General features: G+C 40.7%; 1 protein-coding gene and 1 long non-coding RNA gene across 2 annotated transcripts; one reads left to right on the forward strand and one right to left on the reverse strand.

The window, feature by feature from the left end:
* Positions 1-10,554: 10,554 nt before the first annotated feature.
* On the reverse strand, positions 10,555-11,472 carry LOC146755768 (uncharacterized). The gene is made up of 2 exons (XR_014937894.1): positions 11,339-11,472; positions 10,555-11,192 (listed from the first exon to the last, which is right to left on the reverse strand). It is a non-coding gene; the product is annotated as an uncharacterized LOC146755768 (long non-coding RNA).
* Positions 11,473-11,816: 344 nt separating this feature from the next.
* LOC146755769 (uncharacterized) lies at positions 11,817-14,447 on the forward strand. The gene is made up of 8 exons (XM_085525237.1): positions 11,817-11,903; positions 11,999-12,100; positions 12,281-12,405; positions 12,458-12,755; positions 12,852-12,958; positions 13,182-13,295; positions 13,421-13,539; positions 13,672-14,447. Exons 1-8 carry the CDS (start codon positions 11,817-11,819, stop codon positions 14,388-14,390), a joined length of 1,671 nt encoding a protein of 556 aa, XP_085381363.1. The 3' UTR covers positions 14,391-14,447.
* The last annotated feature ends 916 nt before the right edge of the window (positions 14,448-15,363 follow it).

The following is a 15,363-nucleotide window of genomic DNA, read 5'->3' on the forward strand; positions in this document are numbered from 1 at the left end:
ATAAGTTATCATGGAGCCTCCATGTCTGAAGATAGCACTAAAAACCATAAAAAAACACTGTCTTGAACAGCTGAATTCTACATCCAGGATACCAGCAAGAATGGTAGTGTTGCCTGATTTTATACCAAGATACAACCATGGACCATTAGATTAAATGATCTTAGAGGACTTTTCAAATCTTAATGATTCTATAATTCTATGATTTACATAGGTAACATAACTAATTAAAAGCAAAAAGCTCACATATTGAAAATTCACTTACTCTACTGTCATCTACATAGTAATCGTTTCAGATACAGAAGGTCCTTCTCTGCATGGTTCTGAAAATGATATTGTCACAGATGTGAACTATTATACAAGGAAGATAAAAAATGTTATGAAAGCCAGATGGTAGCATTTTATACAGCCACTGGGGGTGTAAGGTTGCACAGTCACTTACACTGAGACAAGAGTTTTCAGAATTCATAAATATTAATAAACAAAAAAAACTTCTGAAGAGAATAAACAGAAATATAGTTTGATTAAAACTGCTTTGATCTTTACTAAGGCAGCTTGTTAGGGTCAAGTGAAAAAGGAAAAAAAACAAAGAAATAGGCATCCTCAAAACTCATGTTTCAGGCTGTCAGCTCACATATATATGTCCCAATTTCAAGGATTATTTTCCCAATTTGAATGATACTTCGTAGTGCATTTGATACATACTTCAATAATTATTTCTAGGAATTAGGAAAAATAGCTCCATCCTTTATCTATACCATAGATGCTAGTCAGAATTTCAGATACTTATTTTAAATCATAAGAATAAGAAAAGCTTTTGTTGAAAAGAAAAAAAAAAGAAAAAGAAAAAAAAAGTCAGAATTCTTTCACTTAACCCCAGGACTGAAGCTTGAGTCAAAAGCAAAGAAACTACACAAATACCACAGGAATTAACAACACTGAGAAGACTGCTAAGAATACTGCATACCTCCTCTCATTCCTTCTGAAATCTTAGAATGCAGTATTATTCCACCACAAAACGGAAAAAATAGGAGACTAAGGAAAAGCAGAAACTTGATTTACCATAGCTATATTTCACTCTCCACCCTTTCTTCCACCAAAACAGAACAGGTAGTATTAACAAGAACACCTGAATAAATTCTCAATCTAATTTTAAAGAAATAGTATAGAAGAGGAGGGAGGAGGAGGAATGAAAAGCCTCTATTTTTTTCTTTTTTTCTTTTTTCTTTTTTTTTTTGGTCTTTGTTTCTGGCTGATGTTTTCAGTTAAGGCAAACAGCTGTAAATCTTCCTAGGTGCATCCCCTCTTAGACTGAGGGTAGGTTATTCAAACTTTTTCAGTGTGTGTTGATAACACGTTGATAACATGGTGTCATGATGTGGAATACCAGTAACCAAAAATCATAAAACAATGACACACACATGGTAGAAACAGCAAACAAGACTAGAGGTGAGTATGGGATTTTAGAGGAAAAGATGGCCAGGTTGGCCAAAACCAGCAGAAATATGCAACAATTTCTATTACCACTTAATTTACAAAAAAATGAGCTTGTGTTTCAGAAGTGAAAAATAACTGTAAACACTCTAAGTAGTTCCACTTTTCTTTTAAAATTCTTATCTACCAAAGTTTGTCCAACTCTGCCAATTCTTGGTTGTTATGGAAAACACTATTCTATCATAAAACAAAACAAAACAAAACCTTTATGTTGAATTATCCTTTCGGTTTAGACAAATTGAACAAATTTTATGAGAAAGCTATACATACACATATATTTATGAATATAAAGGAATTCTAATCTTGATATAGTAAAAACCTAAAAGTGAAAAACAGCTTTTTATAAAACAAAGTTACATTAAAAATTCCCAATTTCTCTGTTAGTCTTTGTTCCATATAATCTATCTTTATGAAACTTGAGTAACTGAATTTTTTTCTAGACAATATACCTAGCATGCCTTAGTATATCTATTCTATTTTTTTTAGAAAAAATAAATAAATCACCTACTGGATATGCATCAATGCCTGATGTATGGGCCAATAGCTGTATTTCAGGTAAGGCTTAAAGACAATGTGTTTAAAATAGTAATTATTGTTTTGCTTATCATTTGAAATGACAAAGATATTTAACAATAACATCTATTTTTCATTTAAAAATATCATAATCATATAAAATATCACCTTATTTTGTTCTATTGTCCTGAAGATATATACAGACAGTACTGTCAACACTGGCAATGAGATAATTATTTCTAAATTTTATCCTTTACAAAAGTTTATACACATATTTGTGTATTTTGAAAGAAATATTTTGCTCCCACAAATATCCTGCGTTTTCAGTGTTGTCTAAGGCAAACAGTGCCAGAATTTTGCAACTATTTCAGGCTGGCAAATCTAATTTAACTTTACGTTTCTACATTAATCAGACAGGTGGTGGCCCTGAGCTTGAAAATATTGTTTCTTCCAGTAGCTGACAGCATCTCTGAATGCTATATTCCCTCGCACTGAGATATTTTTTGTTATTGGGAGCTAGGATGTGCTGTCTCATGTAGCACAAGATTTTTATTTTTAGGAAGGAATAATCCAAATATAGAGAAGGAAACCATTTGGTACATAGTGAAATAGTTTTTGTGTCAAGAATTTGATAAGGAAAGACATAAAAATAGTAACAGGAGTAGTTAAAGTATTAAGGACACAAGTAAAGGCAAAGGGAAAGGGAAGTGCGGTTCAGAGAGATGTAAAACAAGCAAAATACAAGAGTAGGCACTTAAACTTCACAGAAAAAGATTAAAGGATTTGGAGACATACATGAAAAATAACGAGACATTGTTCATTGTACAATGGAAAAGGGATTTTAGAATTATTTTGGAGAATAATATAAAGGAATATGATACAAGGCAGATTCAGGGAAAGGAGGAGAAAAGCCAATAGTGAGAAGAAAGCAAAGTGAAGGCAGAACACTAGTTTGTTAGAGAAAATGTAAACAAAAGTATTCATCACAAGATAGATGAGAGAGCAGTAGGAACTGTGGGACAGATGTCAGAAATGAGTTTGTAGAAAGAAACGTGGGAATTAAGAAATACAGTATAATTTTGGAACTAGACGCAGAGATGAAATCCTTGGCAGTGAACAAATTCAACAGCATAAATTAGAAAAAGAAATAATTTTTCATCTTTCAATAAAATAACTTCTATTTACCCCAATTAATCATGCTTAGGAGAGCATCTGAAATAATTTTAAACTACTGTACAAAAACAGTTGTTAGGTAAATAAACCTTAATGAAATAATCTTTTCCACATATAGGGTTACACAGTGAACAAAGAATAGAACACAGCTCAAATGACGAACACAATGGTCTGACCGTGAACCACGTGTCCACAGATTAATATTCATTGTCAGCCTGTCAGCCACTTCTGTGTCAGTACCATCATTTTCTGCAGCAGTGCCAGAGGCAGGAGCACTTGCTAATATGGAGACTTCTATGCAAGAACTGCAGGATTTTGCTGTTGGATGGCACTGGAGAAGATAAGCTTTTGCAAGAAAAGCATGATTGCTGTTCACCCGCAAGGGTAGTTTCAGCCCAAGACAAAATACCCATTCAATTGTAGTGTTCTTTCTGCTGAAATCAAAAAAATATTTCATTGACCTTCAAGAAAATGTTACAAGCAAAATGTGGGGCAAAGTGGAAACTTCAGAACAAGGACTTTATTCTCTCCAGTATTAATCAAAATAAGTAACACTCAAATGGAGGACTGAGCTCAATTTTTTAAGTTTCCTATCCACTTAGGGACTTGCTTCTTTTTTACTACTTTTAAAGCAGAAATCAAATTCGGGAGCCCTACACCAAAGTTAGAGTATGAATCACTGAAAGAATAAGAGTAAGGTAATATGAAGACCTATATTGCTTGAAATATCTCTTGCCTTTGAGTGCCTACATTTCCAGTTACTCTGTGAGGAACTCTAATGGCATTTACTTTTAGAAAGTGCTGATAGCCTTTCCTTTGAAATACCAGACCTCTTAAAAGTAATTCAGGTGAGCCTTTAAAAAAAAATCTCCTGTTCCTTACTTAAAAGTTCTTTTGAACACAAGACAGTTTTTATACTTCATTCTCCTGTCTCTGTGATAATAGGGGAAGATTTCTTCTGGCTTCAAGTCTAGGTTTTTATTTGCAAAATTTTGCAGATGAGGATTTAACAAATATATAGATACACTCTCAGGATCTGCTTGATAAGGGAACAATTTAATTGATTTTCAGTTCAGTTTATTTTAGTTTTGTTTTGTTTTCTCTGGAGAAAGATGAACAGGTATTAACAAAGCTGAAACTTGAGAGCTAGAAACATTCCACAGCTCTGCTCACCTGCTCTGCAACAGTTCCCAAGGGCAGATATTTAACATGAGTCTATTAATGGGTGAATTAGCTTACACTACACTGGGAAGAAAGTTTATCATTGAGATGATATGAGAATCAAAACAGAAACAACATTTCCAGAATATGCTAAATCAATAATCACTCAGTAATGAAAATCAAATGAATGAAAATGCTGTAATTAAGTATTACAGAGCCAAATGATTAACTGAAAAATTGATTTGTTACAAAGGGTATCAGTAGTACAATATGATAAACAGTTTAAAAGATTTTTAAAGTCATTTTTCCGTTCTTTCAGTCTAGAAGTGTTTCATATTATTGCTGGTTAAAAATAAACAAATAAATAAATCCATCAAAAAAATTTAAAGCTTTTTGTTTGAATATTTTTCTAATATAGCATTCACTGATGTTTGGGCTTTTTAGGTAATTGTTAGGCTATTTTTAAGTGCTACTGTAATACATAAGACATACTGTGACTTCTGGAGGTCCATTAAAGATTTCATTATTTTTTTCCCATTATATAATTTTAACTGCTATGCTAGCCATTCACCATAGCTGGTACATAGATCAGATCACAAACTTGCCCTTAAAGGGACGTGATTCTTTTTAATACAAGTTTCTCATTTTTTTCTAACAATGGTAAAATATTATGTTCCCTGAAGATCAGAGCTTAAATACAAGGCTATTATCAATAGGGAGATGCTAACCCTCACAGACAAAAATATTCCCAGTTTCATCTGCATTAGTAGTTCCAGATTGTTTTAAGACTTATTCAACTTGATTGAAAGTCTGCAACCTGCTTAAATTTGCACGGTGAAATCTCAGCACAACTCAAGTCATACAAATGCTACAAAGGAAATATTATCAATTATATGACTGCATGGTGACTGAGAAGGTATGATAAGGTGTCTTTTTTTTCTTAGACAGTACAATAGTCAGGAATCACAGAACAAGGTTATATGGACCAGAATGAACATGCAATACTAAGTATCCCCAAATTAATGTTTCCCTTTAAAATTCAGTACAGAGAAAAGGACATAATTATCTCCATTATTCTTCAGTTTACTTCTACCATTCAACAGAAGTGGAACGTGTTTATCTCACCTGATTTTCAGAATATGCAGAGTTAAGTAATTCTAACCTTCAGTTAACAGTTGCTATTCATATTCTCAAGTCTTTCTGTGCTGAATGCTGCTGCTGTGCATGCTATTCAGCACAGCTGAACAGTAACAGAGCTGTATTTCTTTCCTGTTCTGGAAATACAAGAATGCCCCCTACCGATGAAATAATTATTGTTTTTAGCCAAAGCTTCTGTCATTGCTAAATTCAGAAGGGAAATCATAAGGAGACACCACAGAAGAAAGAAAAAAAATTGCATTTTTCTGCTACATCAATATTCAATCAAAAATCAGAGGTGGAACGTTAACACTTAAATTTTATTTTGGGACAAGAGATTTTTCACTCTGGCTTCTCAGTCCTCCTACTGCCACCTAGTAAAAATAGTACTTAATAAAATAGCTCTAAGTTATGGCTCATTAAAAGCAAATGTTGAGCCAACATTTTGCTACAGAGTAAGTCATTCAGTGGAAAAAAATGCAGTCCATCAAATTCACAAGTAAAGCAATCTCAAAGAAAATTATCCTCTTTCACATAGTAATCCCGTGTATGCATATGAGGAAGATACAAAGAAGGACTGGAGGCAGAATACAGTAAATTAAGTGCTGAGTTTGGAAGCATCCCATCAAGCTTGTGTGCTGGACTTCTGCACCAAAGTGATTATGAATCTTACCTTAAACTCTGACAAGTGAGAAAGACGCTTGAAAACTGAGCTGCCATAGAAGTGCACATCTTTTCTTCTATTTAATATAAAGGTTGCCTTAGGCAATCTGTTCCTTTGATAAATTGTCTGCAGCTAAGTGACAGGAATAGAGATTTTGTGTTTAACATGACCAACTAGTTTATTTCAAAACGTATCACATTCATCATATTTATAGTTAAAAATGTGATGTATTCTTTACTGCTGGATGAAAAACAGAAATAAAAAAAAAAAAAAAAAAAAAAGTCTACCTGAAATTTCAGGCTAATGTTAAGGATGTGAATGAACTCTATATAGTAAAATTAATAATAATAATAATAATAATAATAATAATAATAATAATAATAATAATAATAATAATAAAAGAAAAGAAAAGAAAAAAAAGAGGAAGGGAAAAGGGAAAGGAAAAGAAAAAAGGAAAAGGAAAAGGAAAAGGAAAAGGAAAAGGAAAAGGAAAAGGAAAAGGAAAAGGAAAAGGAAAAGGAAAAGGAAAAGGAGAAGGAAAAGGAAAAGGAAAAGGAAAAAGAAGAAAAGTTGTGCTTTTTTACTTTTGTCAGAAATTCAAGGAGCTGTTGCTGCTCTCATGTCAGAAAAATGGATTGAAGCAATACAACATAGCATCCTGCTTGTACAAAACACCTCAAAATATTCAAGGCATCCATATTTTCTTCATTTCCTTAGTAGAGGAGCAAGACTATAATCAATAAAGTGATAATGTGTGGTTAGAAAGAATAAAATATTGTGTTCCATTGCACAACTAACAACTAAGTGGAGAATAATCACTTATAAGCTTATTTCTACTGTCATTCAAGATAAAAAATCAGCAGAATAAATTATTCTAGTTCATGAGTCATATATAAGAAGCACTCTGAGTCTTGACAGTATTTCTTCAATGTATAAAGAAAAATCGTGTAAGGACACAGTCATCTTTTAGCCTTCACTTACTATTTTCTAATTAGGTGACTGACAGAATGAAATCCCTTGTGTGGAAGTTTCTTTAACAGTGTAAGAGTGTAAGAAGAACACATTTTGTTTTTCTTACTCCTTCCCTAACTTTCTCTTAACAGGGAATTATTCCTTCCATGCCTCTTGGGATAGCAGAATACTACCTGAACACCTCATGTGCCTTCTGTATTACAAATGCACACTTTGTATTTGAAAAGACTGATGTTGAAATTCAGGACTTGCTTTCTACTTTAAGGGAAAATCTATCTGTTAAAATTATTTAATTACTACATACATAATAACTTCTAGATAAATTCTACAGTCTTCTACAGGTTTTTGTTTTGTTTTGTTTTGTTTCTTAATCATTGGACTTATAGTTGTAAAACAAATACATAACTAAACGTATAAATGTCTTTCCCTAAAAAAGTGTTGCATTTCCACATGCTGGGGAGTTGGGTTACACAATTCTGTCATCCAAACAGAATGATCATACAGTCCAATACGCAAGTTCTCAACTATTCAAATCATCTTTTAATAATGGATAATATCTACTACCCTGCAGACAAGTAAAATGCTTCTTTTCTTAAGCTGTCTTCTGGAAAAGGACAACAGACTTTGAGAAATTTCCTTAATGACTACAGCTTTCTTTCTTGTAGATTCTTTGGCAGAAATTGATGGAGCTGACTGAAGAGTTCCTTCAAACTTCATTCTTACAATCAAAGTAAAATAAAAGCTACTTTCATGCAAATATTTCTTTTATTGGAAAATAAATATTTCATTTATTATTAAATTTAAGTTTCCCTACTTTTTTTCTGTTTTCTTATCGTTGTTTTTTTCCTTCTTTCTTCAGTGGAGAAAAGAAAAAGAGTAGAGAGCCTGCTTTCTTTCCTCTTTTTCTTTTTCTTTTTCTTTTTCTTTTTTTTTTTTTTAATGTTGTTGTTTTGCTTTGTTTTGTTTTTCTTCAACTGAAGGAAGGAATAACCCATAGAAAACACATTACAGCATAGAAAACTTTGGAGTATTTTCATTCCAAGTAGGTTTTTTCCCCCCACCCATTCTGTTAATTGGTTAACCAGAGGGAGAACTGGAAATGAGTTTTCTTTTGTTCCAAGCCCTGGGCTCAGACTTTTTCAGTTCATGCAAAGTTCCATTCAGGACAACCCTCTACTTTCCTAATTCTCTCTCTGAAGAAGCAGTAAAAATGGAAGTAATCATCACTTGTCTGATCCAGGCCTAGTTTTATGAACAAATATTTGCTGTGCTGATTTCTTCAATCATATCCCATCTCTTTTTCATACTCAACTAATAAGACTAATAACCATGACACTGGAACACTGGCAGCACATCTCCAACTATCTGCAAACGTTATTAGGCTGCGTGTTCATTCCTACTCTACTGCATTCAATATTATCCTTAAGAAAATTCTCTGAGCTGGAAAAGCTGATAAATGCAACAAATGGTGGAAAATAGCTTGAAGAAATAATGAGTCAGTAATGAAGTACAAGTACCTTCTACGACAATATGATCAGTCAACTGCTATTGTTTCCAGTCATTAAAAAAATTAAAATAATAATAATAAAAAAAGTTTAAAGAAATTGTTATTCAAGTAGGAAATACTTATTGTGATATCTGAGATGTTGGTTATGATTTCCTCCCTGTTAATATTATTAAGCTTCATGTTGAAGCAGCTTTAGAGAATATCTGCATACTGTCTTAAGCACCAGTGAATTAAACACTGATAATGTTTTAACATGAGTTGACTGATTTACTAACACCTGTGTGACTAACTTTGGAAAAGAAAAGCAGACAGATCTGTGATAGAAAACTATATGCCTGAGTGCATTCAAGGACATTCCTAATGTTTTAAGTTAAGGGTCCCCCAAAAATGTGCAAATAGGGTTTATTTCCCAGTCTATAGAGTAAAAGCAAAAGAGGACCTAAAAAACCACTACACATCATCATCACTATTTTTACTGTACTTTAAGTCTAGTTAAAATAAGGTGATGAATCATTACATCACTTTTCCTCAGGATTTTTTTATACTGCTTTTCATGCTAAAGATAGTATAAATAAGAAGTGCAAAAGAGATGCTTATTTCAGAAGTCTGGCATCCATTTACATTTGTCCTTTAGTGGTACTGTGCTTTGACAAAGCAAGTCATCCTACAAATGCTGTTTTGTTACCCATATAAATCCACTCAAATAGGAAGACCAAAACAATACAGAGATAGCATCATTCTACACTCCCACAGTGATTCATCAGCAAATGAAATACTGGCAGATAGAATAAGCTTTGGCTCCAGATCAGGAGACCTGGCAACCAAAAAAAGCTAACAGACTGGATATGATCTTTATTTTCACAATGTTAGTACAAGTTTGTGGCCTATCAATGATGTAAGAGATAGCTTACATATCAATATAATAAATATATCTCACTAGCAGCTTAAAAATTTGCTTTGCTTTCTGTAACATAATGTGACATTTATGAATGAAAAAAGACTGTCCAGGAGAGAAAACTGAACCAAGTTCTGTTTTCAAAGCAACATGCAAACAAGAATCAAATCCACTTGACAGATTTTATTTGCATCTACAAACCAAGTCACAGAGGACTACATCTGCATGGAGCAGACAACTGTGTATCACAAGGATGCTGCTCTAAGCAGAGCCTTATCAGCCTTCACAAGCCACAATATAACTATACAAAAGATTCATAGCAACTAACCTTTCCCAGTACAGATTAATAATGATCAAAGAAGTTAAATCATTCATACACGTTTGCATACTTTCTGATGGCACATTCAAAATAAAGTTTTGAAGAGAAACAAAATTAAGAACCTACCCAACGAACCAACTATGTTGCACCTTGTGGATCTCTGTCATGCCTAAAACAATGCCCATCTGTTAGAGAAGTATTCTGGCCATTCAACAAGGTAAAATCCACAAGCAGATGGTGCCTGATGACATGCTGTCAAATGCAAATAGCCATATTTCCAAAAAATATCGCCTAACAACAAACATCAACAAATAAGGTGATATAAGCCACTAAAAAAAACATATCACTTATTCATTTTTGTTGGCAAGGCAGAAACATAAATAGTACTTCGGGGAACTACACTTACCACCAAAATTACAGCACAGAATGATATAAACAATCAAACAATAACAACAAAAAACACTTTAAAAAAAAAACAATGTCCACTCAAATATGAAAAGGCACACTGAAAAAATGTACTTAGCAAAACAACTGGAATTGGCAAATTGCAGAAATCCTAACTTTCTGGGAAAAAAAAAAAAAAAAAAAAAGGACTTTAATGACTTTAATCCTTTGCAGACACACAGTGATGTTACATGTGCAGCACATATTGAGGCAAGGTCTACATTTGATTGAATTACACAGATTTCCATTGAACATGGTTACAGAAGAAAAAACTGTCATTATTTTTATATCATTTTTATTAAAATGTTCTGGATGTGTCAGGAGGGTGTGTGCGTCACACGGTTCCTGCAGCAGTGCAAACACACCTGGGCCCACTGGGGCAGAGATCAGGGAGAAGCCCAGCCCACACCTTGTGGCCACAGTAGCACTCAGCAGCACCAGGCCACACTCCTCATAACTGTACTTATGCTGCAGCCATAGGCTCAGACCGCGGGCGTTCTCTGCAGCCAATGCCCTCGCATCAAAACTAAAATCGCCATATTAAGCGTGCTCAGACATGCACAATGTGGGGATGTCAACCCCACTCGGGCTGGTGTCCTTCTGCTACTCTGTCAGTCCGGGACCTTTCCTGTCCATGAGAGCTGAAACTGGGGACAAGAGAAAGGCTGACCTAGGAAGGCTCCAGGGCTGCAGCCATGTCCTAGGAAAAGCTCCATTTGTGCTAATGGCAAAAGGAGCAATGCCAGTACGTGGAGGCAAGCAATCCTACTTCCTGCAGTCTGGCAAGCACCCAGCGTCAGCATAGACACAGCCAACAGCGTCCTGCTTAGGTGCTGAGGACCCTCACCTTCACCCCCCGGGCAGCGGCGACTCTGTCACAGTGGGTGGCAGGGAGCGGCCACTGTGACCCAGGCGCCTACAAACAGAACAGCCGTTGCCAAGCTCAGGCCCTGATTCAGTGCGACTTGGTGAGGTGCGGAGAGGGCAGGGACGAAGGGGCTGCCTGAGGCTGACAGTGGGAGGAGGGCTCCCACCCCTCAGAGGACTGAGCTGTAAACTCACCTTCATCCTGCTTCTCCCTCAGAGTTGGCAGAGGTGCGTGCGGAGGAGAAAGCCCAGCGCTGCCGGAGCTGAAACTCTGCAAGTGCTCGCTGACGATACGCGCCACGTTCTCATGGATTCAGGACGCTCCCCGCTTGTGGGAACCTGGTGAGAGACAAGTATCCCTGTTAGCAGCTCCACGCTGCCAGGCACAGGCCTTATGATGCTCAGCCTGTGGCTAAGCGGGTAGGCAGGTGTGCTCTGGGACTCCCCAGCCACTGCAGGCAGGGCCCCTCTGCTCCTTGGCCTTGGGGGACCCGCTTGGCCTGTGGCTGCCTGCTGGGACCAATGGGCTCTCAATGCTCCATTTCCCTGCACTGCCTTCAGCCCCATCCCTCATCCAGCAGGGCAGGCACAGTGCAGGCCCCTGGGGACAGCCCTCAGGGACACCTGGCCCTGCACCGTGCTCACTGCTTTTGCTCTCTCCTCTCCAGCATGCATGCTGTGCGGCCAGACCTATGCCGATCCGGACATCTGTGGGCCCAAGCAGCTGGAGTTTGGGATATGTGCTCATGCGTTCTGTATGGTGAGTTCCCCCGGGGCTCCCTCCTTTCGCCTTCCTCCAAGCAATGCTTCCTTCCTTTCTGTCCTCACACCATCCTGCTCTTTTCTCTTGAACAGGCATTTTCCAACGGCCTTTTCCAGCAGGCAAGAATTGTCGACAGAACGGCAGAGGTGACCCCAGAAGACGTCCAACGCGTAATCCAGGAAGCAGAGCACAAGGTGAGTGTGCACCTGACTGGAGCAGGCTGGTTTGGGCCAGGAGAGGCTCCTCAAGCTCAGCCTGGTCCTGAGGAAGCCTTCCCGGCCTGCATCCTGTGTCCTGAGCCCTGCCCAGAGGCAGGAGGTCCAGCAGCAAAGGCCCTGAGCTTGCTCCTGATGACGCTGCTCTGCTCCTTCCAGCACTGCTTCATTTGTGGCGAACTGGGGGCCCCCATCACCTGTGCAGAGACGGGCTGTGAACAGAGTTTCCATCTGTCCTGTACCCGGCAGGGTGAATGTGTCACCCAGTACTTTGGAGAGTACAGGTAATGGCTGCCAGGCCTCACCTGAGCCTACAACCCCTGCTTTCAATACAAGCCAAGAAAGTGAGGAACCTGCTGTGACACCTCTCAGCAGCCTGCAGAGCCAGGGCCAAGGCCCAGGGCTCCTTCCTGTTCTTCTGCCCCCCTTGCAGCTCTCCTCACCTTGCTTGTCCCTTCTGTCTTCCCCCAGTTCATTCTGCCAGCAGCACAGCCCTAAGCAGGCTGCGGAGGCGGCTCCTGAGCAGAATACCAACTGTATTATCTGCATGGAGCCAGTGGAGGACAAGAAGTCCTACCTCACCCTGGTGTGCCCAGCCTGCAAGCACGCCTGGTTCCACCGGGCCTGCATCCAGGTAGGAGCCCTCTCCTCAACCAGCGGGCAAGAAGCAGTGAGCTGCCAACAGCACCCGAGTCTGCTCCCACTCCCACTGACTGTGTTTCTGCTACAGGGACAGGCCATCCGTGCAGGCGTCAACTGCTTTCAGTGCCCCCTCTGCAGAGATACGGATGCCTTTCTATCCGACATGCTTGTCATGGGCATCCGAATCCCACTCAGGTTGGTGTTTTTCTTCTGGCTCTTGAGACATGAGGGCACCAGAGCTGCACCTGCCCAGGGAGTGCTCACGCAGGCAAAGCCCTAGGCTGCCCATGAACCCTCGCTGCCCTCAGTCTTACAGAGAAGCTGGAAATGGGATTGGGGTAGAAGAACAGTGCTGCTCTGGGTCAGCCTTAGTCCAGGGGCAGTGGGAGCTCATCACGTATTCTCCATTCTCTGGCAGCGGGCCAACGTGGGAGGATGACAACGCATACGCATCGCTGGGATTGAGACATGAGCGCTGCGATGCCAGTGATTGCCTTTACCCACTAGGCAGGGAGCAGGCAGAGGGAGAGGGGTGAGTTACCTCAGCAGCCCTCTGGGGCTACACATGGGATCTCAGCCTCACCACAGGCTATGGGAACAAGCATCCTTGGCTCAGCTGCCTTTGTCCTCACAGACACAACCCGTTTGTTTCTCCAGGCCTTGGGAGCTGCTCCTGTGCAGCTCTTGTGCTGCGGAAGGCACTCACCGGCGCTGCTCCTACCTGAGCAATGACGCAGATGCTTGGGAGTGCAAAGCCTGTGCTGGTGTGGGCACCGGTAAGAAGCAAATAGCCAGGCGGGGGGCAGGCAAGGCCTGACAGTGGGTGCATGGGGCAGCCTGGCCAGAGACTCTCTGGCCACACCAGGGCTAGAGGCCCATCCTGCTAACCTTCCTGCCTCTGCTTACAGCCTCCAATATCAACTCAGAGGTCACCGTCCCCAGCACTGACAGCCACCATGGACTGCTGCCATCCCACGACTCCACAGTTCCTGAGAGCAGCAGCTCCAGCATTGCCAGCCAGGCGGCAACAGTGCCTGTTCACAGTTCCCAGGTGCCTGAGAGCGGCAGCCAGTCCAGCCAGCCCGGGACAGCCCAAATGGATGAAGACATCCATAATCATCCCCGAGGTTACCATGGGAGCAGCCATGCTGACAGATGCCCCACAACATCATCTAGGCAGAGGGCATCACGGTCCTCAAGGGCTTCCCTGGCAGTTGGCAGCCGCAGGTCCAGACTGGGAGAGCGGACTCGGACACGAAGCCGCACTCCAATACAATCTCAGGTCCTGGATTCCCACAGCCATCCCCGGAGGCTCTCCCGGAGGAGCCAGGCACCAGCTGCAAGGGCTGAGAGTGGCTCCCAACACTACACCAGAAGGGGAGCACTGCGACCATCAGGGGATTCCCCAGCGGCTGGTCGCAGAAGACAGACCAGGCAGCAGGCCCAGACACGAAGCCGCTCCCCTGTGGAACGTCGGCCTGCAGAATCCCGGGGCCAGCTCCATAGACACCACAGGAGCCAGTCCAGGCGACGAGGGCCAGCCCAGGTGCAAAGCCGCACCTGGGGACGTCAGGCTGAGAATGCCCACAGCCAGCCCCAAAGATGCCGCAGAAGTAGGCAAACGTGATCCCCTTGTGCTAACTCTGGTCCTCAGAGGCCAGCTCAATAAAAATTGAAGATCTCATAGACATTTCTCAGTGTGGTTATTCTATGCTATTCACAAGGTAGTTTGCATCTGGGACTGGAAGCACAGGGTTGTGTTCTCCCAGGCACCTATCCCCCCATACCTTCCTTCCCATCCCTGGGTCTAGGCAGTGCTGGGTTCCAGCCCCAGCTCCACTGGGGCTCAGTATCTCCAGTGCCCACAGGTCAAGGCCGTGATAGAAGGGGCAGCTCTGTTCTGGTGGTGCTTCTGGCCTTGGGGCTGTCACTGCATTCATGGCATGAAAGTTGCCTCCCACACCACCCCACCAGCCAGCTGTGGGCTTGGCCAGTGCCTGCCTGTACTCTACTCATGCAATGGCATTGCTGCAATGGCAGCAGGTCTGAGTGGTGGTTCTGCTTTGGGGATGCTACAGTGTGTCGAGTGCCTGAACCACTAAGTTCTGTACCAAAGTCATTTTTATGCTTCCCATATGAGTCCTTTAGGCTTGCTTCAGGTACACCCGGGCTCCGTCTCCAGGCAGAGGAGCCAGTTTATTCTCAGCCTTTTGGCAGAGAGGAGGTGTTGCAGCCTCTGATGATCTTCGTGGCCCTCTTCCAATGTCCTTGTGATGGATGGATGCCCCGGAACTGGGTGCAGTATACCCACAAGAGCGGAGTAGAGGAGCAGAATCCTCTACTACTCTGTTGTTCCTGTATGAACACTACAGCTGATAACACTTCTTGTATATACAATGGCCACCCATCACCTTCTTGATGCAGCTGTCTGCAGAAATATCCCATGGGCCTGAAATATCTTCCATGAGCCAGTGTGTTCTTTTAGCACGTCCAGAACAGGGTGACACCTTCCGTGCACGTGTCAGTCAAAAGGCTTTTCGAGATTTGAAACGTTAGAGCTGCTTTCAATTGAATAAAGGCAGTTTGCCGTTCTAGGTTCC

This window comes from Coturnix japonica, chromosome 30, assembly GCF_054131305.1.
Source record: "Coturnix japonica strain WE chromosome 30, WE-NBRP24, whole genome shotgun sequence".
NCBI classification, from domain to species: domain Eukaryota; kingdom Metazoa; phylum Chordata; class Aves; order Galliformes; family Phasianidae; genus Coturnix; species Coturnix japonica.

Excerpts from the sequence above, each read along its gene's own strand:
- LOC146755769 (XM_085525237.1), top strand. The coding sequence starts at position 11,817 with ATGCTGTGCGGCCAGACCTATGCCGATCCGGACATCTGTGGGCCCAAG. Across the intron at positions 12,101-12,280 it reads TCCAGGAAGCAGAGCACAAG|CACTGCTTCATTTGTGGCGA; the intron begins GTGAGTGTGCAC and ends TGCTCCTTCCAG. Across the intron at positions 13,296-13,420 it reads GAGCAGGCAGAGGGAGAGGG|GCCTTGGGAGCTGCTCCTGT; the intron begins GTGAGTTACCTC and ends TTGTTTCTCCAG.